The sequence below is a fragment of the Amblyomma mixtum genome, chromosome 9, assembly GCF_055824585.1.
Source record: "Amblyomma mixtum isolate Tamu chromosome 9, ASM5582458v1, whole genome shotgun sequence".
NCBI lineage: Eukaryota > Metazoa > Arthropoda > Arachnida > Ixodida > Ixodidae > Amblyomma > Amblyomma mixtum.
In genome coordinates, this window is record NC_143020.1 from 23213472 (window position 1) to 23241436 (window position 27965).

Genomic DNA, 27965 nt, shown 5'->3' on the forward strand with positions numbered 1-27965 from the left:
CTCATCCAGCCGGAGAATTTATTTGTCTTTTTTTGCCTCTCCTCTATAAATATTTTACGCTAAACTGGGAAGAAGGTGTTTTAGGCACGGCATGCTTGGTCTGCATTTAGAGAATTCTCAGCCAACCAAAAACTGCTTAATTCTGGCTGAAGCTCATGCCGAAAGAAAAAACGAATTTTCATCGCAAAAAGCATACTTGATGAACCTGAGCTGTATGGCAGGCGTCTACCTTTCGGATCAAGAATTGAAGTTAAATACATCGGCATCAGGGACAAATGTGGGCTGGCGGTTGACCCGAAAGCTGAACTTTCCAATTGTGAACGCCTGAACAATTTGCCGAATTGCTATAGACGATCCTGCGGACTAGTTTTGCTTTGGCAAGAATGTTAGTAGCCATTATTTATGTCTTGACATGCAGCAACCACTGGTTCGCAGACACTGTGGCTCAGTCGTGTCTAACCTTTCTTTGAGAAGGAGAAAGCTTCCCGCGCAAATTCGAAACACTGATGTGCCACTGTAGGAAGGAATGATTCATGAGGGCGTGCAAGAAGTGTTATATCACCCTGCGTAAAAGTCACGGATATATTGGGAAAAATCGCGCCACTAAGTAGGAGTGGAGCGAAGTAGCCACATGTGCTATGGGGAGGAGGACCCAGCGCACTATAAAAAGTTCACCTGTGTACCTTAGGAGCGATTGAAGCAATCGTGACGAAATTACACTGATGTTCTTCTCTTTATAAAGGAGAATTATTTCTAAAATGATGAAATCCCCACAGGTAGATATTTCTTCGTCCCAAACGGGCTAAGCAAATTTTTAGGCAAGCCCTATGAACGTGCCTGCAAGGCGCAGCGGCCTAGCGGTAGCAGGTATGAATCAACCAAAGGCAGAGGGGTTCCACTTCCGACTAGCTAACACAATTGTTGTTTGTGCGGCATTAATTTATCTTATACGCCTGCCTGTCTGAATGCATTTGAGCCAAGTTGCTACCTTGTAATGATGTTTTCTGATGCTCAGGCGCGCCTTTCAACTCACCTGACTATCAGGTTGAATGGACAAGAATGGCGACAGCTTGAGCACAAAAACCAGTATATTTGCTCGTATTACACGACTTTCGTCTTCGTACAAGTGGACATCCCCTAGGAACTGTATGTCTGGTGTGAAACTAACAGCAGCGCTACAGTATATATGTCAAGGAAAGCCGTGCACAATGAAGTGGGGATGCAAAAAGGCCAACGGTCGTGTTTATTGCTTACGACGAGTGTTGCATCCTGGCTTTTCTCAAAGCATTGTCTACGCGAACGGCCGCCGCCTTCCATAAGGGAAGCTGCTTCTGTAGCTCCTGTGAGCATGTCGTGTTTAGTCTTCGGAGGCGTTCACTCAGAGGATGGATGAAATGATCCACGAGGCTTTCATTCAGTTTGTACTGAAACAAAAAAAATTGCTTGTTAAATACAAGCACTATTACGAACAAAATATTTCCACTTTTATTGACCTAACTACCCTTTTTCTCTCTAAGAGAATGGTCATATGTAGAATAAAGAAATATTATATTGATGGATGGATGGATGGATGGATGGATGGATGGATGGATGGATGGATGGATGGATGGATGGATGGATGGATGGATGGATGGATGGATGGATGGATGGATGGATGGATGGATGGATGGATAGGAGCGCCCCCTTTGAAACGGGGTGGTGGCAATTGCCACCATGCTCAGCTTTTCTTTATTTATTATTTTTTTTTGTTTACTGTGTTGGCAATTCTCATTAAGATTCTCCATCACCTTTGCCTACGGTTTCCTACTATTCTAACCTTATGCCACATCTCTGCTTTTCAGCCACCAATCCTCCAATCGCTTTTTGCTGACTTCCACTGCAGATTTATTTACATGACCATTGTTATCTTTAAACCCTAGGGCCTCAGAAAGAGTGACTGTGCCTGCATCGACATCCGGATGGATACCATCACATTTGATTATGAGGTGTTCAATTGTTTCCACAGATCTACCACACACTGCACATTGATTTTTAATTTCCCAAGCGCCATCTGGTGTTTATTGCTCAAAACGGATATTTCAGTTTTTGGGAGCGTACTTGGTCTGGGACGCAGACAGTACGTTCCGTACAACATCAGTCTGCTCTCAATTTTTTCACATTATCTAAACACGGCCTCAACCGTCCGCGGTGGCTGTGGTTACGGCGCTCGGCCAGTTGCCCGAAAGACGCGGGTTGAACTCCCACCGCGGCGGCCGAATTTCGATGGAGGTGAAATTCTAGAGGCCCGTGTACTGCGCAATGTCAGTGCACGTTAAAGATTCCCGGGTGGTCGAAATTTCCGGAACCCTACACTACAGCGTCCCTCATAGCTGAGTCGCTTTTGGACGCTAAACCTCAATAATTAAATCAAATATAAACACGGCTGCCATACATTGTTTCCTTTATTTAAGTGGTGTTTTGCATTCCTACCAGCCCACCTCTTATGACTTCGTTTTGCGGAAACTCTGATAAGCCGCATGTTCCTTCGAAGTGGTTATATAAATACCTGCCCAACGGTCCTTATTAGCGAGGCATGCGCTCGCTCTTCCTTCACCCCTAGGCGCAAAGTCAGTCATCACCAACAGCAGGGATGCCCTATTTAGGAATTACGAAGGAAAGGAAAGTGCATGCCAGGCGGAGGATTGTGCAATGTCTCATGAACTCGTATGCACCACAGCGCCCAACATAACTTCCCACAAATACATGACAAAACGTTTACTAAATGCCCGGAAATGTACCGAAGGATGTTCGTTGCTTCTCACTGATAAGTGTGAAAGAAGATATTAAATGCCGGTAATGGTAGAGCAGGCTGTCAGTTTACATATGGATTTTGCATAGGTAATCGAAATCATAATTGGAAATGTTAAGACTGCAATCGAACAACGGAAATGACTGGATTTAGAAACGAGTATTCGTCAGTAGCAAAAATTAAAATCATCAGTCTGTTTATAACGAAATGCACCGAATATAATAATCTCTTATAAGCTGCTTTGGTACATTATCAAAAAGTACATAAGTACATTTGAGTAGCCGAGGTCCACAGCACGACAATGCTGATACCATTATTAACAATAGCCCTGAACCGCCTTATTCCAACAAGTTACCCGACAGCTATTGTCTATATTTAAGTGTGATTGAGGCAGATTATCTAAATTTCAGGGACTCTGTGAAAAAAACACGTTTTCGTTTTAACCTTTTTTTGCTTGCATTCCACGCCTGTATGTCGCCGTACGCGCTTAATTCCCGAAGTTTTTTTTTTTTGTTTTGCATGTTCGCTTGTATGTCATGCCTGTAATTCTGTACTTCGAACTTATTATTTCATACCTGTACTTGTGTACTCCGAGCTATTTCTTCGACGTCCCATAGCACCACAGTGAGTATTCTACAGTCTATATCTACTGCTGCGCCATTCCGCTTCCTGCGCAACAATTTTTATGTTTTTCATATGTTTGCTGTAAAACTGTTCTCTTTTTGTTTTTTGTATGCGCCTCATCCTTGAGTTTTGTCCTGCAGTATTTCCTAAAAAAAAGAAATAGGTAAAACTAGAGATCAACAGGCTGGGAAGGAGACGGCAGGTTACCTACCAATGGCAATGAGCTGATGGTATAGACGAGCGATTATGCTTATAGTAAGGATGGTAGATAGGTAGAAAGCATTTGGCAGGTACTCTATGTTTTTGGAACAGAGAGGGTAGCTTTAAAACATCACTTAGAAAAGGCGATGGCAGGCCGGACTATACACTTACCACTGAAGAAATGCGAATGGGCTGATTAAAAAAGCAAACAACACACATGCGCTAACGTAAAAAAATTGCACAAACAAGCATGCAAACAAAATATAAAGGTCAACTTGTCGGATATTGAAAGGAATAAAAGCGCAAGCAGATTGTTGGCTGAACCCTAATGTCTTCGAGAAAGTTTCATTCCTTATACAGAATGTTTGCCTTCACATCTCTCAGTGCGGCGTTGCCAGATTCCATGCGCTCCCAAGATACCTTTGCCAACTGACCTCTACCACACCCCAAAAAATGCGTGGAATTTGGAAAGCGAAAGAAGTACTTGCAACACAGTCCGCGCATAAATGTTCACAGGTATTCAGACGTAGGGAAGAGGCATGGTTTCCAAGACGAGCTCAGGCGAGTAGTTTTAGCCCTCCTACATCAATTACAGGTGAAAGCAATGATAAGTTCTGGGAGGAAGAAAATAAAACAAATGCTGAAATTTTGTAAAGTTGTGCTTGAACTTGTGTACATTAGGCAGTATTTAACGCTTTGTTGCCTGTTTCCAGAAGGTTTTGGAGGGGTGATAGAATCTCATTTTTTTAGCTATTTCTCCGGATCCTTTGCGAACGCCACAAGTACATAAGAGGCAAACCCAGGCTTACGTTGCCAAAATTAGCTGCGGTTGAACTACTGCTGAAACAGCTTTGAGGGCGAAAGCTACTGCCTATCGATCAACTCTAAGCGGCTTGGCGTACGTAAGGTTGAGTGCGGTCAAGGCATTGGTTAGGCAGCGCACCCGCCCTGCCACCCTGGCAGATGTAGTTAATTGTTGATGTCGACAGTTTTCGTGTCTGCCGCAACATTGTGAGCGCTCACACATGCAGCCCATATCTCTCTCTCTCTCTTATCACCCCACATACAGTATACCTAGAAGCGCGATTCAGGCATCCACTGACCCAGCGAGCAAGTTATGCGCACTTGATTTCCATAAAATTATCGAAGTGTAAAACGTTGTCAAAGCTCACCCCAGTTAGCACAATGAACGCCGCTATCCTACGGATTCACTGCTGCTTTTCTGGTACAACGTTGTCAACATGTCACTATCGCATGTCACTAACATGTAACTACCGCCACATGTCACTACCGCCACGTAACTTAAAGCACCACTGAGGTGCCCACTGTTCCAAGAGGGCAGTTATTCCACTTTGCTTTGCTTTCCAAGCTCCGGTTTCAGTAGTTTCATAGCATAAATCGCGACTAAGGCTTCCACGGTTTCAGGAAGCCAGTTATGCGCCTGTCCTCTGCTCTCGAAGCTCAAGGTCATTCGAAGGTGAAAACCAGGCACCCGGCGATCGATGCACAAGGTCCCGAAGTGAAGCTCTCGCATAAAAACTAGTTTTTACTCCCAAAGCATAGAAAGTTAGTACTGGCGACATAAAGCAGGCTTATCTTTACGTCGTGTTTTTATGGTTGTTGCTGGAGTACTTTCACTTTCCCGCAATCTAAGTTTTCGCCTCTTCCACGAATCGATTCTCATTTCATTCAGTTGCAAATGTAGCATTCCTCCTGTTCCTGCATTTACTGTGTTATATCCGGAAGCTACAATATTTGTTTTCAAATATGGCTGTCCGAATGTTCCCTCAATGCTACATTGTTAAGGTACGCTAGGAACGTGAATAGCAAGGTGCCAGCGTCCTTAAGGTGCCAGCGTCCTTAACGCACCCTTTCACGTCAGCCTAGATTTTACCTTTGCATTGCCCTAAAATGGTGATCAAATATCGCGAAAATAAGAAGTATTGCTTTCCTTTTAAAAGCACATCTGCGTTCTTGCACAGGTTTGTATGCAGAGTGTTGAAGTTTTGACACCGGCCATTCCTTCGCAGTTGCTGGCTTGGTTGGGGAGGAGAAGCTTTTTTGTTGCTGTACAGTATGTGTAAAAATTGTAAATATCCGCCGCGATTTTTAGTACGATGCTTTTTTTGTAAGAAAAGAAATGTTCTTCAGGAATGAAGTCCTGCGAATCAAGTCCTCGGAATCCTGCGTGACTCGTATTTTTATGAAGATATTAGAGCGAGCGAAACAACTAACCTTCTGCTTTAATAAAGCAGAGAACAGAAGATATTGTTTGGGGGCAGGCTCCCTTTTTGGGGGCGGACACCCTGAAAAATATTTCTGGCTACGCCACTGGGCGAAACGATACGGCCAGGCTGCTGTCGAAAAATATCCCTTGCTGCGTAGTGACAAGCCTAGTTAATGGTTTTCCTTTCTCTCGCTCACCTTATTCATGCAGGTCTGGAGTGCTGTAAACGCGGGCTCCTGATTCTGTTTGAATACCAGACGTGAGCCATGGACCAGAGCTACAGGCCTGTCATAGCAGGGAGGCTTCCTCTTGCAGTGCTCGTAGCGGAAGTTCGAACGGCACGTCAGTGCGAAAAGGCGCTCTGCATTGCGCGCAAAGAAAACGTTCAGGATGTCCTGGTCTGCATACATCAACTTCCGCGCAAACTCTCGTTGAATCTCCAGCATGTAGCGTTCGAAGTGGAATGCGCGCATGCGCGTCAGGTTCATCAGCATGAAACCGGCGTTCACACCTGCGCAGAATGCAAGGGCAGCTTCTTACCTGAACCTCTCCTGTTCGGATAAAGACAAGATCAATGCTCTTATCCGCATGGCTACCAAAGCGGCGCTAAACCTACCAAAGAGCACTAGCACGGACAGACTCTTCAAATTAGGAATGCACAACACTGTACAAGAATTTATAGATGCACATCGCTACACACAGTACCTTCGTTTGGCTGGCACGGAAACTGGACGATATATACTGGATTCTCTGGGAATTCGCATACCGGTACACACGACAGACTTCATCTCTCTCCCTCGCGCCATACACACCGCGCTTATCCTGAAACCCCTTCCTAAGAACGTACACCCTGAATACCATCAATACCGCCGAGTCGCGGGAGCCAAAGCTCTCCATAAAGAATATGGCACTTCAGAGGATGTGCGCTGGGTGGACGCCGCGTGTGGTCCAGACCGTTCAGTAGCTGTGGCTTACCATCCAGCAGCCCCCCCCCCCCCATTTACCCATTTCATAGACCCACCTTATACCCCGGAAGAAGCAGAGCAAGCAGCTATAGCAATATCCATTGCCCAAACCAATGCGGCTTATATACTAAGCGATTCCAAAACAGCCATTCTTAACTTCGCCTGCGGACGCGTCCATCCCCCCGCGTGGCAGATATTGAGAGTGTACACCCTAAATCCCGATAGGCGTATTGAGCTCGTGTGGGTGCCGGCTCACTCTGGCAATCTCAGAAATGAGGCCGCCGATAACATAGCCCGAGGACTTATTTGCCGGGCAAATGGCGACCACAGCCGGGATTTCTTGAGGGAGCGGGCACACACGTTCTCAGAATTAACTCAACAAGCACGCCTTGCCCGTCGACTCTATCCCCCTCCCCACCCCCGCCTATCCCACTCCCAACAAATCCTCTGGAGGCGACTCCAGTCCCGAACTCTTCCTACCCCTCAGCGTCTCTCCTACTTCCGCCATGTTTCCCCAGAGTGCACTCTCTGCGGAGAACCGCACGCCACCCTGGACCACATCCTCTTCGGCTGCCCTGCCGATCCTCCCCCGCAGGGATAGCCCACCATCGGTACATGGGAGGAATGGGAGGCCCTCCTTGCGTCGCAGGACCCGGACGCACAACTTCGCTGTGTGAACCGGGGTGCCAGTGCCATGGCCCTACGTGGCCTAGACACATGCGCGTAATGTGAGGGCTGTGCGGTGGCCCTGAGACCTTGTACGGTCCAAACTCACTTGCTTAATAAAGTTCTCCATCCATCCATCCAATTAACAAGGCAAGTAAGGGAAAAGGGTGACTCTCCCACTGATCTTAGTTCAACCGGCTCAAACTATAAGCCCATCTTACCCCTTTAAATTTTCTAATGTATCCTCGTTCCCTGTTTGTCCAACCACCAGCCATTTTTCTTTTTTCTTGCTTCCTGCTCTCTCAATATTTTTTTTTATTTCAGATGGCAGGCCATTTTTGCCCCACGTTGTCTCTCCCCCCTTTAGTAGTGGCGGCATACAGCGTTCAGCGGAAAGTCCTCACAGTTGATTGTTTTTATTTTAACCGGAGCTGTAAACTGTGAATCAGCTGCACTACTACGATATCGCAGGCCCAATCATTCGAACACATCTCCATGCGACCATTTCTTTCTTTCATCCTTGCTTTCTACCTTTATTCAAGTGACTCCCTTATGGTGACGGATGGGAAATAGTTCCATGCTTTATCGGGGCCAGCAGAATGTGCATAACATGAACGTATGTGTAGAAACTACGGCTCCTTTAGCAGTTCGCGTACTTACAGTGGCTGTTTGCGGCTGCATCGTTTACTTCCGGAGAGAACAAAGAAAGTGTACTTAGTCGCAAAGCTCCCCATGAGGAGCATGCGTTGCGGAGGTGTGGTGATAATGCTCTATGGTAACAGTAGAGAACAGCAAAGGAAAAAACCGCACGCTTCACAACAGCACACAAAATACGGACCAGCGACAAAGCTGTAGGGGAAAAATAATCAGGAAAAAAAAGCCTATGATTTAATGGTAAGCTTTCCCAGCTTCATTTCTTTTCTAGTGCTATGATAACCTGGCATCCCTCGGTCGTACTTACCGGACCTGGATTCGCTGTTCGCATATTTTACAGGGGCGTCGAAAAGGTTATACAATATGTAACAAGTAAAAAAAATTAACACATGAGTAAACAAAGGCTAAGGAATGAAAAAAAGCAAGGACACTTGTCTGTATCAAGCACAACATATAACTGAAAAGATTGCTCTCACGAAAAATGGTCCTTTAGCATTTCACGGAATGATTTGCGATTAGTGCATGATACAATGGTGTTTGGCAGGGCATTCCATAGAGCTATTGCGTGCGGGAAAAAAGAAGAACTGAGTGCTAACGTGCGACAGTTGATGCGAGCGATGCTATGATTATGGTTCAAGCGGCTAGACGTCCTATGGGGGGGGTTCTAGTTTTGCGTGGCGTGAGCGCGTATGATAATAGAAATGATGCAGAAGACAGAGGCGAGATATGATGCGACGTGACACGAGCGATGGAATGGAGACGGACTGTTTCAGTGCAGTGATGCTGGTTTTTCTAAAGCGGATGGCGCGGTTCTGTACGGCTTCGAGGTCGGCGGCGAGATAAGCTTGAGATGGATGCCAAATGGATGACGCATATTCTAATTTCGGGCGAATGAATGTCATGTATGCTAGTTTCTTTATTTCAGGGGATGCGGCCTTCAAGTTACGTCGTAAGTAGCCGAGTGTGCGTGAGGCTTCTGCGCAAATCTTTTGAATGTGGGTTACCCATGATAGTGATGGTGTTAGGTGGAGGCCGAGATATTTGTATGATAATGTGGGGTCGACAAGAAGTGAGCCAATGCTGTACTGATGCGGATTCACAGTGCGTTTTCTAGTGAAAGACATAGATTTGCACTTGCTAATGTTTAAGGAAAGTAGGGACTTATTACACCATGAGGCGAGTGTGTTAAGATCGGTTTGTAGTAAAGATGAATCATTGGTCGCCTTAATAACTCGCTGAAGCTTTCGCTGAATCTTGCATTAATCAGTGGTAACTGTCATGTTAACATATTAATGGATTTATCCTCAAAGAACTTTTGCAGGAAGATATTAAGAACACATTTGAAAACTTGAAACCGAGAGAAAGCATTTTTTTCCATACCTGATCATCTCTGCAGCATAACTTACCAACTGGTTCAACAATTGGATGACGTGAAGCATGGAAGTATACGTTGAGAGCAGGATCCTCGGTTTCAGGTGCAATGGCTGCAAGCTTCAGTTCATCCATGGCATAAAACAGCCTCCACACATCTTCAACACGATGCATAAACATCGTATCAGTGTCCGCGTACATCGCAGCATCAACATCTGGAAGCAGTGACTGCAGAAGCGACATTAGTTGCTACTTTTCTTACCTACCATTAGAACATGAGGATCGAAAACATTCTTCTTACACTCAAAGAATTTCAGCTCCACCACAAAGCTGCTTAAACCTTTCAGCATGTAGGTTCTAAACGCGCCCAAATGCGAAGTAAGGTCGGGCACCTACCGTCATGCGGTGTGACGCTTCGTAATTTGGGCTGGAGCTCATAATATGGCCTTTCTCGCAAGGAGGGTGTTAGTGCGCTCCTGATCACGTGATCAACAGATCTCATTCCAAGGTTAAATATTGCTCAGCATGGATGGACTTCGCTTGATTAGAATCTCAGTAAGAGTTTCATTGATTTGAAAGTTTATGTTCAGTAAGCGTATAAGAGAAGAATAAAAGGAGGAGAAAATCTTAGGATGCCTGACTTGTACAAGTCAGAATAGTTCGGGCAGAATTTTTCCACCTCTGTCAATACCTCTGTGAACACAACGTATAAAACGTTTTTGTGTACAGAAGAACATGAGGATATTCATGGGTGGACGGACTGAATGTTCCTCAAGACATGAAAAAAAAATATCTCTACCTTACTGCGCTCTTGATGCGAAATCCCTCAGGCGTGGCTTATTGCTTAAATTAGCCTGAATTCCTGAACGTCAAGAAATTATCTAAAAAATCATATTCTGAAACGGAACGTCTCTAAAACGAAAACTTCACTGCGAGACATTAGGTCTCGCTGCAGTGGAAGTTAATCGCAGACTACATGGCTAATGACATGAAATGTTCACAGGATTCACAGGCTCATTCGAAACCATCCTTATGACTTGGGTGACGTCAAGCAATCGGCCGAGCTTGGGAGTGATGCGACGCTGCTTAAATGCCTGAAATGTTCGGCAGCGCTTGCTGACTTTCGTGGCAGAGTCCAACTGAAGAAAACTGTGCATCTTTTCCGCGATTCCCTTTAGATAGCCAATTCTCTCTGTGGAGATCCTCTGTGTAAGTCACGCACGTGTCAACATGGCACTTCCGATCTCTGGAGCAAGGTCTGCTGTGCGCCTTTCCCTTTTGGAATGGAATTCCCGAAGATGTTCCGGATCTCGAAGCAGTTCCGGTAGCAACTCGTTAAGGACGGTTGGTGATTTATAAATATTATTAGCGCGGCACCGCTAAGAAAGGAAACAGAACTAGCGAATTTAACTGTGGTATCGCAGTGGTTTTAATTGCTCACTCTCTGGTAATTGCCGATATGGTCCGTTGCTAGTGATATGACTGCCAATTGGGCACTGCCGCACCAGGCTGGCGTGTGTCGCTGTCCTGGGTTATTTTCGCGGGTAGCGATGACACTCCAGCGAGTCCGGCTCCAAAGATGTCGAGAGGGTTCCATGGTGATGAACTCAACACCTGCTCCCCACTAATACAAGTTACATTTACAGAAGTGAGTCGGCCAGAGCTTGGTGCCCCAGAATGCAGATGCCGACCTTCTTCTTCGGCGTCCCCACTTCATTGTTCCTTCATAGTTCATATGTTCTCAGTGGTTTGTTATGTCTTAGTGCTATCTTTCTGCAGTTCGTAATCAGTGGCCTCTTAATATTCTTCAACAAGCTGCAAAATTTAGGTGCATTTTACGACGGAACCTGCTATGTTCTGAAGAGATGATCGCACTGGCCAGCCTTGACGGACAGCCTGAGCAACGATAAATATCATGGAACAAATAGTTCCCCAATATAAATGGAGGCTAGCAATGCAGGCCACTTACCGGTACGAAAAGCCTCTGCGTAGTGCACGGCCGAAACATGCTGCTCCATTTTTTCTCGTCTCCTTTTGGGAAAGCCGCTGGCAGCACATCAACACGAACCCTTTTAAGGACGCTGAGTGGCCACGATGAGCACTTGTCGCATGTGAAGAAGGACCAAATTTGCCACGAAGGCGCACATAGAAGAAAAAAAAGGCAGTCAGCACAGCGGATAGACCTGGAAATAAGTCTTGACAGTCAATGAAAATAAACACCACCAGGAGAAGTAACAGCACCCAAACGTGATCATCATCATTATTTTAAATCCCAGCAGCCAAGGATCCAGACACCAAAGGATGAGCTGAGCGATGCCTAGCAAGTGTTTCTTTTTCAACGACCTCATTTATTTCGATTTCTGTTAGACAGTTGCACACATCGTATGACATTGCGCCTGTCCAGACAAAGCCCCCTTAGACTAGTCACGTTCGGTGCCAAGGGCAGAATACATTAATGTACGCGACATGTACAGTGGTGAGCAGCCTTGTTTAGAGCGCTCGGGCGGTGCACTTCCTTGCAAACAAATCCAGATTTTGTGGCAGCCTCTAGGGTCCAGCTGCAACGCTTGCACGGAAGTAGCGCCAGATAGCTTCGTAAACAAAGCAGGCACGAAAACTTTGCCCTGTAATGAGGGGCTGCTCTCTAATTTCGGTTTTTGTTACCAAGTGCGCACTGCTCAAGCGCTCTAGACAAGGCTGCTCACCACTGTACGTCTTGAGTTCTACTAGGACGCCTGGCAAAACGGACTGAAGGCAAAATCCCAAGTGCATTGGTGTCCGAGATAGAGTGCGGCAAATCACGTTTAAACGACAGCCCTGCTATGCACAATGTATGCAACTGCTGAACAAGGAATCCTTTCAGCTGGCATGATGGCAAACGGTCATTTTTCTAATGACCTTTATTTTCGGATGCTCTAAACTACTTTGCCCGAGCCGCATCCCCTCACGCAGTGTTTTCTAACTGGCAGTCTCAAGAACTGCGCAATGAATACCCTCGTCTTCCCTTCCTTTAAATAATTCATTTCACGCTTCCGATCGGTAGTGTTATGGCTGCCTGCACACCCGTGCGATTGAGCCGGCTAGGTTGAGAGACAGATAAAGACAGCCACGTCTCCAACAACTGCACTTTTTAGATGCATATGAAGGCTAGAAGGAGGCCAAACGCCTCTCTAAGGGCGATAAAAGTGGGCTAGCGTTATTACGGAGCAGAAGAGCGAAAGCGGTCAACGACGCTTCGCGCCCTAATCGCCACATTAAAGAGGAGCGGTCCAACACGTGGAACGAAGGCAGCCGCGCTGTAGACATACGAAAGCGCTCGATCGCGGAGGCAGTTCTAGCGGTGGAAGCAGCAAATTTGATGTTGATCAAAAATACACTATCGGGGAAATAAGGTTATTCCGTGTGCACAAACAAAAACCAATGTGTGATCTAAATCTTGTCATGAACTGCGCAAAACAAATGCAGATAATGAAGTAATTTTCTCGCGTAACTGCCGAACCAGTGTCACTGTCACTGAGCGAACACTTTCTTTCACGACATCAAGCGCAGTGGCAAAGAGTTATCTCTTTATTATTTTTTGCCCTCAATGGCCTGTGAAGGCATTTTCTGAAGAATGCATTAGACACGCGTTGAGAGCGGCAGGAATAAAGGCGCACTGCTGGCTAAATGAGCCGTAATTCGCATGCAAAAAGAAAAAAAATCAGTGATCAGCGAAATTGCGGCCAGTAGCAATTGAAGAGGTTTGTAGCTTTTAATACTCAGAAATCTTCGGATTTATTGCTTCCGACGGCAGGTATCTAATGTGATGGCTGGGAAACGTACGGAAAATTCTAAACCAATTTCCAGCTCCAGTTTAGAGATTAAGCGGGTCGACTTACCTATCGTCTGAAAAACGAGGCGTAAACAAGAAGCCGAGCACATGGTGCCGTGTATTACTCGATAGTAGTCAGCGTGAATTCAATGGTGACAATGCTTTTCTTTCTAAGCAGAGCGCATCAGACATGATGGTCATAGAGTGAGCTGAGCGGAAATTCGATGGCGCATGGAATACCTGTGCAGCATGACACGTCTCCACATCGAAAGTTTTCTATGGTCGTGACAAGATATCTTCACAATTAAAACTGCGCGAAGGACAGGACCCAAAGGAGAAGGCACCTGAAACGCTAGCTATCAGCCGTCGATTACAATTTCGTGAAGCTGAGAAACACATTGCTAGGCGGCGGTCAGATTTATCACCAAATGTCGTTAAAACCGCCACGTATTTATACTAGGTAACGCTGCCACTTACAACCGGTGAAGGCAGTGTGTACTGTGGTGTCTGTTCGCGCCGCTCACAAGACACTCTGCGAAGTGCGCATCCGCCGCCGAACAGTTAAAAGCGGAGCGTTGTTTGCGAATGGTCGCTGTTCCTTAGGCATGGAATAAACGGCGTCGTTTTGCCTGGTACCTGTCTGCTCCTTGATACAGCTGTCGGACATGTAAAATGCATCGTGCGGTGAAATGTGGCAGGCGCGCAAGACAGGCGAAAAGTAGAACTTTTCAATTCATAAAGGCTGTCTTCTCACGTTTCGTTCATCGAACTCAGTCTACCAGTAGCCACTTTGTAGGTAGATCGACGAAAAATACCGAGCACGCAGGAGGCTTCAGAGAGTTGCGAATATATGGTAACTGGAAAGCTTCCTTCATGTTGACAACGTTCAGGTTCCGGTATTTGACTCAAAAATTTTGCAAGCAGTCTTCCTTTTTAATGAGAACGACTGGAGAGGACCGTGGGCTCTTGGAAGGCTGGATAACTGAATCTTCGAAAATCTCATTAACCTGAGACTGAAGACGTCACGCTCTCTCGACGAGACGCGTTACGTGTGTTGATGATGGGGTGTACGCCGCTGAATGTCATGGTGCGGTGCTTGGCAGTGGTTGTTCGTCGCAATTTCGACGAGGGGGCGAAACACTCTCTGAACTCGAGCAACAGTACACACAGCTGTTTCTTTTGATGAATGGCACCGCGAAGGTGACTATGAGACTCCCGAGCAACAGAGAAGTCTGCAGCGTTTCAGAGTAGAAACACTCCGAAACTTCAGACATGCGTTCGGCAAATACTACGGAAGTGCCGCAAGAAAGATCCCGATGAAAGTGCGTAAAACTGGTAGAATGTACAGCCTTTGTGGAAAGTATACAGCTTGAACGGTATGTTTCTGGGCTCTGCAACACTGCTCCTCTTACAACCTTGGGGACACTAATCTCACGAAGGCGGGAGGAACTTAAGTCCTCAACGATACGAACCTTAGCACTGTTAAATATGCTTAAAAGCCCCGCTGCACGGCTTGGAAGAAAACTCCTCCGGTTGTATATATTTGACGAAGATTTCACATGTGACTGGCCGTTCTGAAGTTGTTCAGACTGCGGAACACACAGACGACTGCGTCAACACTAATCAAATATCGGTTTCAGTAATGGCCTCATAGTCTGGAAGTGCATCACACTCGACAGTAAAGAGACCATTGGTTCGACGAGGCAGGGTGACAGTGTCCGCTGAAATTTGAAGCATCTGGATTGGTCGCGCCGCATTACTGAGGGCGGCAGACTTCTCATTTGAAGACACGACTTTGCAGCCTCTGAAGTCAACAACCCCTTGTTTTAGCCTCCTTTTTATCAGGGCTCTGGTGTACTGATATGAGGACATGCTGGCGCCACAAGAGCAGGGGATGGACGTAGTTCATCGGTGGGCAAGGGCGGCCAGAGGGCTTGCTGGACCTTCGCTCGGATGACCCTCTCAATGGAGCTGGCAGTCGCGACCGGTGCGCCGTATAGCAGCCGGAGTACGTCGCACACTATCGAGTGGTTCAAATCTCTAATAAAGCGTAAAGCGGCATCGGTGCTGTGCAATGGTAACGCGCGGGGAACGCTGCCGCCCGCCACAGTAGCATCGTACTGGGACGCTATTTTCCTGAAGCACAGTCTGAATGGTGGAAAACTCCGTAAGAAACTCGGCGACAGTTTTTGGGGGACTTCGGACAAGTCCAGTAAAGAGCTGCACATTGACGCCACGCATGAGGTCGAGCATCTTTTATGCGAAGCATATTGCTAGAGCTACCACTCACGCCGTCGGCGTGGGACCCCTAGACGTCACACCACGTGACACCGTGACGTCACACGACGTGACATCGGATGAGAGAGGCGGCCTCCACCTCGCGCCGTCGCCGTGGGACCCCTAGCCGTCACGCCACGTGACACCGTGACGTCGTCGTGACGATGCCATCACACAGACGCCGGAATGTCCTCGAGCGGCATTCCCGCGCATTTCGAACGCACGTTCACACTCGGTGTAGGTGAAACGCTCGCTCCACCGGGCAGGCAGACGCGGCTTCCGTGGCAATCCAGGCGCTCACCCAACGCGCGTCTCGGGGTTAGTCGGCGTTCCGCTGTAGCCATGCCGTTGTCTTCCCCCACGACGCAGGCTTCTAGTGGTTGTATTAAAATGACCAAGTATGCAACCAAGGAAAGCCATGTATTACCAAGCCTAGCCACCAATATGCTTCGAATCTGACTAGGCTTAACCTTAGCTAAGCCTCAGCCATAATTTTTTCCTTTGTACATTGCACGGTTCACGCGCTTGAAGAGGCGTGTCGTGTCCTGGGCGCACGGTGCGATATTCTCGTTTGGGAGCTGAACGCGAGATTACAGACCACGTTCAGTCCGTTCGCGAAGCTATGAGCTACCGTAGTTTTCCTGGAGACGGCGCCAGTACGAACACCAAGAAGCGAGCTGCGCTCCACAGCTTTCGAACCGCTTCCGAGCGCTGTGATCAATTCTTGTCAAGACGTTTCTGAGCTAGTCAGTGTCGACCCAATCTTTGAAGGCGGCAACTCTTTCCTAGATTTTCAACCGTTCTATGATGTCTTCTCAGATGTCGCCGTGGAAGCACTAGGGGGGGGGGGGGGGGGGTTCTGCTGCGTGAAGTTGTGGGTGGTTGTGTCAGGCCGTGTTCCGCCTCCCATACGGCAGATAGGTTCACTCGAATCTAGACGCAGTGTCGCCTTGCTAAACTTATGACCAGCTCTCGGGCCAAGCTGAGCAGTTTGCCGAAGATTCCGTGCAAACTAGTCAACAAGCACGCCACCTCATCGCACAGCACCGGTACAAGCTTCACACAGGAAAGTAAAGCTCATACCGCAAGTATGGGTCTCCTGTCTCCTGCCCGGTTTTGCGACAGACGCACATACAAATTACGGTTGTGAGCTCAGCTTAGTCGCTGGATATGAGAAAAGGTCTGTCGTGCTTTATGCTAACTGGAGCATAACAAGGCAGTCTCAATTCATTAGTGAGAACTTGCATAAATATTAAAAGAGAAACCAGCTTTTTTTAATTCTGTGCTCTGAAGTCACGTCTTTGATGATTGGAAGATCTCGGCATATATGAGAGCGTCAGGTAGCCCTTTGGCCAAGTGTCATACAATGCAATAAAAAATATTGCGTATTTTCCTAGGGCTCAGGCAGATACCTATCGCAGAAAGAGCCTTTTACCCTGCTTCCCCCTCTGGCACATCGAAATACTAACTTGAGCAGGTGGCGGTGCTGCTGTATTCCCGTGCGCTAGCTGTGTTTTATTCGAACGTCAGCGCATGGATGTCGATTAAAAATTACTGAGAATCAAAAACACACGTGCTGCCTGAACATCCCTCAGTGAACTCCTAAATCCGGTTAGCTCTTGCTCATCGCTACCCCGTCAGTTGGATTACAGTCTTTGTCAAAAATATATAGACCGGGGATGAGCTTCGAAGCTGCGTGCCAGATCTCTTTAGCACATCGATAGGTCTAAGCTTCGGAGGATCGAGGACTTAATTTAAGTACTCAAGAGGGGCCGCACGACAGGGCTCCGAAGGTAGACCATTGAGGTGTATACTTTAGATAAAGACTTCTGAGCACGACAGGGCTCAGAAGGTAGATCCTTGTGTTGTATACATTTGATAAAGGTTGTACATCCTGATGCATACAACTGTAATCACTCACGGCAGCACGCGCAGAAGGCAAGAAACTAATCAGCAGGGCAGAAATATTTTGTAAATACCGGCTTTAAGTCTGTAACCTACCTGGTCAACTGCGCTCTAATGTCACCTTAAGCAGTAACAATGCCATCAGATAACCGTAGCATGTGTGGCAGAGGAAACATATGAGTTGCGATGTACAGATAGGGCCATGTACGTTAGATGACTGAGCTCATCAACGACTGAAGAAAGAACACGTCCACACTGCTCGCGTTTTACGTATGGCGCGCGCGCCGCCCGCTGTGCACTCGTCCACGAGCGCCGACAGATGGCGCCTTGTGTAGAAAGAAAGAGCGCACACACAGACTTTGTGCGAGGGTGAAAATATAAGGTCTGTATTGTTCCCGTGAAGTGTTCCTGCATGCATAGGACATATTTCTAGCCCGGGCTATTGATTGTTTATGTATACAGGAGAAGAAACCCATTTTTACGCCATTTTTAGACATCCAGGAAGTGTCGTATAGTTCAGAAAAATAAATCCATCCTAAATCTATTTTACTTTTTATACGGCCGTAAAGCAATTCCGAGAATTGCTTGATCATTTGCCAAGACATAAGATGTGTGCCCATACTCACCGCGTTCTTAACTTTGTAAATATTTTTCTTGTCTGCAAAGATGACTATGCGTATCGGGGACGAGGAGTAAGCCACAGCAGATTTGACAGCAATCATGCCGAGATCAAAGTTATCCACACAGATGGCGTACACCAACGTGATGCTGCATAGAACGGGAAAAACGAGAACGTAAGAGTAAAGGCGTCAAGAATAAACCTACGACCGTAACACATACCCTTAACATAGGGGTCCGGCACACTGAGTCGTGAGAAGAAATAATGCAATATTATATGTATAGAGTACAAGCAAATGAGCGAAAAGTAAAACCCTGAGATATATAAACTTAATAATTGTGCCTGTAGATAATTATGGTCATGATTTGCTGTGCTAAGACAAATTAGCGTCCAAATGTCGACGATCACGATCTTCCGCCCTATAACAAAACAGGAATGCATTTAGCGGCTACATTTTCACATTTACTTATCCGTGATACTATCTCAGCACGTGCTCTGCAAGTATGCGTCAGGCTGTCCGCAAGGGATGCGCTGAGTGCGAACATGCCCTCGTTGCCTACTCTCGCGCAAGTAGCAGTTGCCCCAGATTTGCCCCGGCGCTTGAGGTGGAAGCACCAGTTTCACTCTAATTAGAGAAATTGAAGTGAAATCTGTGCTGATACCCCTTATTAAGTGGTCTATAGACTTTATATAGACTTTATATAGACTCTATAGCCATCCTATAGACCTTTCCTTTAGTTTATAGACAGTTTATATAATATCTATAAAATAAAGTCAATAGCTGCCTCATTTTCCATTTGTCTATAGCCTCTCTATTGACTAAGGTTTATAGGTGCCTCAATTTCCTTTCTTCTATAGACCGACTATCGTCTGTCTATAGACAAATTCTATAGCGGCCTCAATTTCGTTTCGTCTATGGATGGTGTTAGACTCACTATTGACTAAGGTCTATAGCTGCCTCAATTTCCTTTCTTCTATAGACAGACTATAGACTGTCTATAAACTACGGTCTATTGGTGCCTCAATTTACTTTCGTCTATAGACGGTCTGGAGACTCTCTGTAGACTAAATTCCATAACTACTTCAATCTTTCGTCTACAGGCCGTCTATAGATTCTCTCTAGGCTATACACTATTGATAGTCTACTGTCTATATACCAGTCTATAACAATCCTCGTTTTATCTAAAAATGTTCTGTGCACTGACTTTCTACTAAGTCCCGTGCAATGTCAATTTCTTTTTGCAGTGCATGCTGAGGGGACCTGCATCTGGTGACCACAACTATGTCGGCAGTCCTCCACCTCCTTCGCTATAATGGAAATTAAGAAGTATTGTGTGAGCACATTACAACACCCTCCTGTATATTGTTTTCAGAAGCCTTGATAAGCTTGTTTTCGTGATACCATGACATATATACTGTCAATACAATTATGGATTTAATGCTACCAAGTAAGCTGAGGAAATTTCCTCTGCTTACTTGCTAGTATTTGCGGGCGCTCTTACTTGAAAACTGCCTCCCTTAAGGCAGCCATTTTTGAAGTAAGGGCGCCCGCAATCTGTACTACATCGACCGAATACGCTCTCCCTTAAAGGAATCGCTCGAGGCAATTCGATTTCATCTTTCAATCGTTACTCTCCAACACGCTGAAATAAGAAACATTTCATCAGCGGTTCTACATTTCGCTTTAAAACGTCCTGAAAATAAAGAAGGAAAGAGGGGTGTGAGAATTCAAGGATGCGCCCATTCCTTAGAAGCGCCTTAGAATAGTCTCAAAGAGGATGATCCTCTGTGGGATTACCATCTGCCATTTGTACCTTTGCAGTTTGTATTCACGTGAAAAAGTGCTGCGACGCAACAATCCCAAAGCCAGTATTTTTTTCGTTCCAGCCCTTGCACCTGTTGCTTCGCAACCGGTGACACGCTGATGTTGCGCATATCAGTTTACTGAACACCAAAACACGCAAAAACGACGTTATGCTATGCAACATTATAATTATTCTTTAAGAAGTGTACCACATACCATTCAGTGGGAGATTCGGCGCGTATGGACAAGCAATTATATTTGGGTTCTGTTTTCACAGAGTAAAGAATTTAAGCTTATAAACCAAATGCCTGGATACCAGGTCAAGCTGCACACGGCAAGAGTGCGAGCTATAAAGATACAACCGTTAAATGGGTTTCTATTTCACGTTTTGCCCGTTTAACCGCGAGACGGCGGAAAATCATTCGGGATGCAAACAACTGTGTGCGTGGATGCATCGGCAGCGTCGGCATGTTTTCTCGCGGATTATGTTTTCTTCAAAATACAACTTGATCGTCCGCTTACGGTAAGTCTACACGATTATATTTTAATCATTTGGTCTCTTAAACCACTCTAAGCAAATCTGTGTGTGCGGAACAGATTATGTGCGCAGCGACAAACGTCTTGTGTTCGTTTCTTAGCGTAGGATGTCATCGGGTTCTCGACTAATGCCGCTTATCTCTGTGCCGCTGTGTTGACTATCGCGCGGAAAGGAAGTCTGTGCGACACCCTTGATGCCGCTCCTCGCGAGCTGTCGAACAGATTTTTCGTGCTTCAAGGTAGATGCGCGGCCAGAAATGTCGCTTAGCCTGTGAGTGAGGGCTGAAATGGAACTCTGAGTTAGCGCAGTGTGAGCTCGATTGCCTTGGCACCTCCGAAAACGTACGTACACTTGCGTTCTTAAGTGGATTAGATTTATTTTATAATCTTTGTGTTATCGCCTGTCCGTACCATCGAGTGCTGTTCTTGGCGAGGTGTGCATTGCTTGCTACGTGTGGATGCTCACTCGGTGCGCGTCGTGTACGCCGACGTTTCAGCAAATGTGTTTTGTAACGCTATAGTCTGGAGAACGGGTCGTTTGTCAAAGTTGTAGTCAAGTGGCGCTGGAGGAATGCTTATAGTGTGATGGGTGAATGAAGTTCGTTGCGCGCGCGAATGGGCGGCGTCCACAAACACCTCGGAAGAACCTACGAGCTGCATCCCGCCTCCCCGTATGCATTCGTCCGCGTCTCTCATCACAGCCGTTGGCCGCCGCGCTGGCCTGCGAGCACATCATTTTGAAAGCTGATTACAGGTCGGCTTGGCAAGAGATGGTTGACATTTCGTTCCGAGTGGCGCCTTCATGAACCCCACACACGCGTGAACAGATTTCTCGAATAGCATTTGCGCGAGAGCGAAAGTATGTGTTTCTGATTTCGGATTGCTATATTACAAAAGCGCCGATGTAACTCGACCCTTGTTTGCGCCACAAATGTAATTCAAGCCTCGCTGTGTTATTACAGCTGCGCCTATTGGTGCAGACGTTAATTGTTTCATTGAAACATTCCCTACTTTGAGCGTGTTCAATGCTTTCGCTGATTTTTCTAGCAGTGTTAGGTTAGATTACCTCTATGCAAGAAACACCTCTTTAGTGCGTTATTGGGGTTGCTCTTGAAGGGAAAACTAAGTCAATTTCAGACTGTATTTCATCGTGACAGTAATACGTTGTCTCAAGCTCGCGACTGCATTTGAAACGGCGCAGCTGCAGCTACTATGTGCTGTATGAGATTTCTGATTAATGAGCGCGGCATTGAAGCGAAGCAACAGGCTTGTTTCTAAGAGCGCGCGCTCATGTATGCTGTTCCGTCTTTGTGCTTCAAATTATAGGCGCAAATCTGTGGTGAACTGGTTGCTTCTGCCTGCTGGTTTTGCATAGCTTGTACCCGTTTGAAAATCGGCTTCCGTACCAGGCTTTACGCAGGGCATTTTAAAGCGCTTGTTCAATAGCGGGTATAAAAATAAATGCTGCAATATTCTCCTTTTTGGATACCTGTGTAAGGCGCACTGAATCTGTAATTTATGAAGGTGGCATTCTCAACACCTCGTAGCGAGTCAATGAGGATATGTGGCACTATTCTTCGAGGTCTTCTGCTACAAATAATGTAAAAGAAATGCGATAAAGTGATCAGTATTGGCTGTAACAGAGAGAAATCAGTATCAGTTTTGGATTCAGGGTAGAGTGCTCCAGGAATTATGGGTTTTTGTTACAATGTTTTATGAAGGTACTTAGAATCTGTCATGTGTATTTGCTGAAATGATGAAGCCGGCGTGACAGCTCAGTGGTTATCCCGTTCGTCTTGCGACCATAAAGATGCAGGTTAGATCCCGGCCTATGCGGTCGCATTTTAATAGAGGCAAAATGCTAAAGGCCGGTGTACTCTGCACAGGTGGCCAAAATTATTCAGCAGCCTTTCACTACAGCGTCTCTAGCCTGTGTCAGCTTGGGTCTTTAAATCCCATGAAGTCAACCCGAAAGATCAAGACTGCCTTTCTAGAGTGGCTTAGCGAGGATATGCTTTGGATTGTAAAGATGTGTAGAGATGGAATGAAATTTTTTTTGAAGTTCGTCTTATATTATTTTTTTTTCCTTTGGGCTGTGCAGGTGAACATGCCCGGTTGATTGACCGCAGACAACAGGCCGGAGGGATGCTTCTGAGGAAACTAGCCGGACTGTTAATTTGAACATTTATTTTACAGTGGTGCGATCTTATGGTGCATGTTTTTCATATTCCCAGCCTGGATAGCTTGAAAATAAACTGAATTTGTTAGTATATTCATCGTGTCATCTATGAACTCTGTCTGGTGACCTTTTTCAACGGTTGTAGACTGTCTGTCTATAGGCATCTATAGATAATTGTCTACCAAAGGTTTCGTAGACAGACGTCTATAGACTGTCTTCAGACAAAGGTCTATAGCACTGCCAGGCCACACACCTATGGAATGTCTATAGACAGTCTATAGACATATGTCTACTGGACCAGTAGAATTTTGTCTGTAGACTGTTTGTAGACAGTAATCTACAGGAAGTCTGTGTCCATAAGTCTATAAGTCGTCAATAGTCCGTCTATAGAGAAGTGTCCATAGACGGTCTATATAGAACTCTATAGGAAATCTGTGGCTATATGTCTATAGATCGTCTATAGACTGTCTGTAGACCAATGTGCGTAGACTTCCTATAGATCTATAGACTTTCAGTAGACATTTGTCTTGAGACTGTCTATAAACAAAAGTCTACTAAATTTGTATCACCTTAAATCTATATTTTGTCTAAAAACCAGTCTACAGGGTCTGTCTATAGACAGTCTATAGACTTCATAGCGTAACATTTATCGACAATATATGGACTGTCTAAAAATTTTTTTTAAGGGACGAGCTAAAAACATTCATCAGCAGACATGCATTCCTCCACTTGGGCAGTCCAAGCATAGCACAGAGTACACGGCTGGTTTTTCAGTAAGTAGCACGAGTGCAAAAGTGCGCAAAGAGCGAAAATATATCTTGCATGAAGTATTACAGCGACCAAAGGTCTACAAGTGTGAAGCGCGGTACGCCACCGGTGGCACTCTCCGCACTATCAGTCTACACTGTTAACGGCGACATTTCGCGTTCTGTTGCACACAGATAGGATATGAGGCCAATAGTTTCAATTCCGGCTTGTTTCGCTTCAGCGCAACATTTACCTTAGCAATCTGCTCAACCATACCGCTCAATGCGGCTTAGAGTTATCCTTCCCATAGGGCAGGTACGAATAAGACACTAAGCTAGGCCGGGACGATGGGAAAAATTGGATGCAACATACCCTCAGATTTCGTCAAGCTGGATATTTGAAATACTTGCTCAAATGTTGTAACTAATGCCGATTTCTCTGCGTGATGTAACAATAGCACAAAACGAGCACGAGGGGCGGAAAGGAAACGACGCAGATAAGCACTAACTCTCAACTGAGGTTTATTGCTGAAATACGCAATTTATACGTCACTTCCTAAAAGCATTGGGTATAAAACAAGCAGCCCCCTCCTCGAAAGCGAAAGTCCAAGTCAAAAAGATTTGTAAGCAGCGGGCGCCACTCATCGCTATGGAAGAGCCAGTTCAGCAAAAAGATCCGTTTTTGAAAAGGATGTCAATGCAATGCGGAGGTTAAAAAAGATGCCCTGGCTTAGCTTGGTTAAGCCAAGAATGCGTTGCATAATGCGCGATCTTTTTGCGCGAGGTATTGCTTGGCGGCACTCGATTTTCTCAGCAGCTTTTCCTCCGTGACGGACGGACGGACGGACGGACGCACGGACGTGATGGATGGATGGATGGACGGACGGACGGACGGACGGACGGACGGATGGACGGATGGATGGATGGATGGATGGATGGATGGATGGATGGATGGATGGATGGATGGATGGATGGATGGATGGATGGATGGATGGATGGATGGATGGATGGATGGATGGATGGATGGATGGATGGATGGATGGATGGATGGATGGATGGATGGATGGATGGATGGATGGATGGATGGATGGATGGATGGATGGATGGATGGATGGATGGATGGATGGATGGATGGATGGATGGATGGATGGATGGATGGATGGATGGATGGATGGATGGATGGATGGATGGATGGATGGATGGATGGATGGATGGATGGATGGATGGATGGATGGATGGATGGATGGATGGATGGATGGATGGATGGATGGATGGATGGATGGATGGATGGATGGATGGATGGATGGATGGAGGGATGGAGGGATGGAGGGATGGAGGGATGGAGGGATGGATGGATGGATGGATGGATGGATGGATGGATGGATGGATGGATGGATGGATGGATGGATGGATGGATGGATGGATGGATGGATGGGAGCGCCCCCTTTGAAACAGGGCGTTGGCAACCGCCACCATGCTCAGCCGTGCCGCAATTAAAAATTAAAAAAGACCACCGCAACGTGAATTATTCACGAAGGGCCAGGAATGCACTGCCAGAATATTTGCGTTAAGGTATTAAAGCCGTGTATTCATCGGGGCAAAAAATGCTGTTTTCAAGCAATGCTTCGAAGTCGCCATCAATTATAAGAGCACCTCTGAATCTTAACACTCGACATCAGTTATTAAACAGGATTGATGTTATTGAGAAGTGTACACGTAACAGATTAAGGAGCTGCACATTTTAGATTGTAACGGCATACAATATTCTAATGAAATAGAGAATAGCTATACAACACGAGTATTGAGAACAGATGATCCTTGCTTTCACTCACAAACGGCCTTTCGGTGGGAACATTAGGCTGTCACTTACTTGTGAACTGGTCTCTTGCTTGAGGAAGCACTAAGCTTCGTAGCCTCTTGAGCTTTGGTAGTATTAGCCTCAGCAAGGGCGATAAGCTTCGTCTCCACTTGCTTTAAGATAGCAAAGATCTTAGCACTTGCCTCCACGTTTGCAGAAACGAAGCGCAGCGTACTGTCATTCAAGTCAATGCCAGGAATGTATAGGTACGAAGGCATGTGCCGCGGCTTCAGAGTAGCCAGTCCAACCACGATGCACAGCAGGCTCAGGCATAGGAATGTCCTGAGGGAGCCCGGGATTTTCACGGAATTCATTTCAAGTTGGCTTCACACTGGAACATAGTGCGTCAAATACTTAAGATCGGATGAGTTTTGCATGCTGGAGCTTCAGCAACAAACCTCTGCATCTTGTGGCGGGAAAAATACGGTGAAATATTACAGTGGCTTTCATTAGGACGCTACGCTCAAATGTTATTTTTTTGCACAAATGGCGTACAACACACTGAAAACCCTCGCCCGTTCAAAATTTCTCCAGATAAACATTCCTCTCATGAGGAAACGCTATATTTGAGGGGTACTACCCGCGATATCTAGTCAGATTTACCTAAAAGCATTTCGCTCTGTCAATTCACCATCGACATAGGCGCAGGCATAACTAAAGCAACAAACAGGCACTAACCATCACGCCGTGCGCCCGTCTCTCTGCCGACCTGTATGCCGCCAAAACCCCAGAGTCGCATTACGGCGACCACTACAAGATTAACAAAATATCCGAAGGGAACACCTTCTATCCGATGTTTTTTCGCAGCATGGGGTGCTATGAATTTTTTTTTAAGAAGTTGTAAACTTTATATCAATGTTAATGCGCTCTTGCGGCCAAATAAAAACGTGAATTCTCTCTTATACTTACGCTCCGGAATGATCCCTAGTAATGTCTTCACCGTGTGGGAATGCTACTTCAGTATTTTTTTTTAGCTATTCTTTCCGCACTCGACAGGTAGATTTTGTTTCCCTTGTGCTCTGTGCTGTAGAGATCTCTGGCGCAGTGCTGAGAAGTATATCGCGTGTGAAAGTGAGGAATATGAGTAGCAACTGTGGATAGACACCGCATTTTTCTCAGAACCTATTTTAAATTCTTTACACTTCTTTATTTTGTGTATTTTAGAAACAGAAAATAAGCGGCATTGCTTAGATGAAGTACCAGCCGTCCCGCATTTTTTGAAGCTGTTTCAGAGCTGGCTTTTTCTTGCGCCATTTGCTTCACGACACTGTTACGCAGCATACGAGAGCTAACCCATTATAGCGGCTCCTCCAGTTTTCAATGTTAAATTGTTGCCGCGACTATATCACTGCTTTTCAAGTTATACAAGGTTAAACCCAAGCATCTACTTCGCACCTGATGTAAAAACAGAAACAACACATTTTCCGTCGCGCAATCCGAAGGCGAGTGCGCCTGCCTGCTTGGCAGGGAGAATGTTCTTTCCGTACTCAACCAGCGACATTGGCAATGTTAAGTAAGAGATATTTTTGAACAATAAGTCGAAAATCGACGAAAAAGGTGCAGCCAAGGCGGCTCTGTAACTGTCAGCACCGCCGCTCGCTTCGAGCATTTTCGCGCAAACTCTTTTCCGTTCTGTGCGTACAGTGAAGTACTCGAGGCCCGGCTAATTCCACGCCATCAATGTTTAGTCGGGAGTTCAGCCAAATTTTGTTTCATAGATCCAGAATTTAAGAGAGAGAGAGAGAGAGAATAGACATTTTATGATTATCATGACGTGATTGTGAAACAATGCTATGATTTCTCCTGCGTTCTTAAAAAAAAAGCCAGCAGGATCGACCAGTTCTATGTCAAAAAACGACCACGCACGCAGTAGCTCTCCGTGAGGTAGGAGAGTTTTATACCACATGCGGGATCTATGCAACGTGCTGATCATGTTTTGTTATCAATCTATTTATAGGATGCCATTAGCGGCGAATCGTAATGAATGATCTCTTGGTAAACCAACAAGAGCGGGATATTTTTGAGCCCCTCTTCCCTAGGAAGGTTTAGATATATGGTGACCTATCCCACCCTGTCGTGTGCAGCCTAAAGTGCATCGAAATAGCCAGAATATTAGAGACACTGCAAAGTCGAGCATAGGGATCCAGACAATTCGAGGTCCCATGCAAGGCACTATATTTTCTATAAGTTGACCATGTCCTTCAGCATTATGTCCATCCTATGTCCATTATGCCCACAAAATTTCCTTCCATTGCAAGCAAGCGGCGCTGAGATTTTCGCGACGTCTCTGCACAATTGCTCGATTCCTCGTTCCCACCACAGTATAACCATGACCTTGACACCGAAGAAATTGGTAGCCGTCCAGAACTGTACTCCGCTCCTAAATAAAGCAGATACAGAGGCGGTAGCTCTACCCACATTGTGCGCTTACACTCACACTGTCCGCGTTACCAGTGCCTAGCATTGTCGCTACGACATCTCTTTCCTTTTGAAAGGGAGATTACACCTCAGATATATTCCTTCTCTTCTTCGATCACATAGGGATTAGTTTAAATTCTCTCTATTTACCCTGTACTTTTCGTTTCGTTTAGTTTCATTGATTTTACGGCTCCTTTGAAGTGTTGCATAAGTGGTGGTGGTACTTGTAGGTGATAAATAAAGATTTTTAATATCATATATCACTGATAAGCCTCGTAAATACCTAATAAACCTAAACACGCTGATCGTGCGATA

The 27965-nt window shown here is 45.9% G+C and overlaps 1 protein-coding gene across 1 annotated transcript; it reads right to left on the minus strand.

Annotated features, from left to right (window-relative positions):
• Positions 1-1250: 1250 nt before the first annotated feature.
• Positions 1251-25546, minus strand: LOC149328507 (glucoside xylosyltransferase 2-like). Its single transcript, XM_089559003.1, has 7 exons — positions 25245-25546; positions 24016-24021; positions 18116-18257; positions 11466-11597; positions 9532-9724; positions 6038-6351; positions 1251-1424 (listed from the first exon to the last, which is right to left on the minus strand). Exons 1-7 carry the CDS (start codon positions 25544-25546, stop codon positions 1251-1253), a joined length of 1263 nt encoding a protein of 420 aa, XP_089415129.1.
• Between the last annotated feature and the right edge of the window lie 2419 nt (positions 25547-27965).

Coding starts and splice junctions, on each gene's coding strand:
- LOC149328507 (XM_089559003.1), bottom strand. CDS start 25,546: ATGAATTCCGTGAAAATCCCGGGCTCCCTCAGGACATTCCTATGCCTG. Junction 11,598..18,115: donor TTTACAAAGTTAAGAACGCG/GTGAGTATGGGC, acceptor ACATGCGACAAG/TGCTCATCGTGGCCACTCAG. Junction 9,725..11,465: donor CGCAGAGGCTTTTCGTACCG/GTAAGTGGCCTG, acceptor TCGCTTCTGCAG/TCACTGCTTCCAGATGTTGA.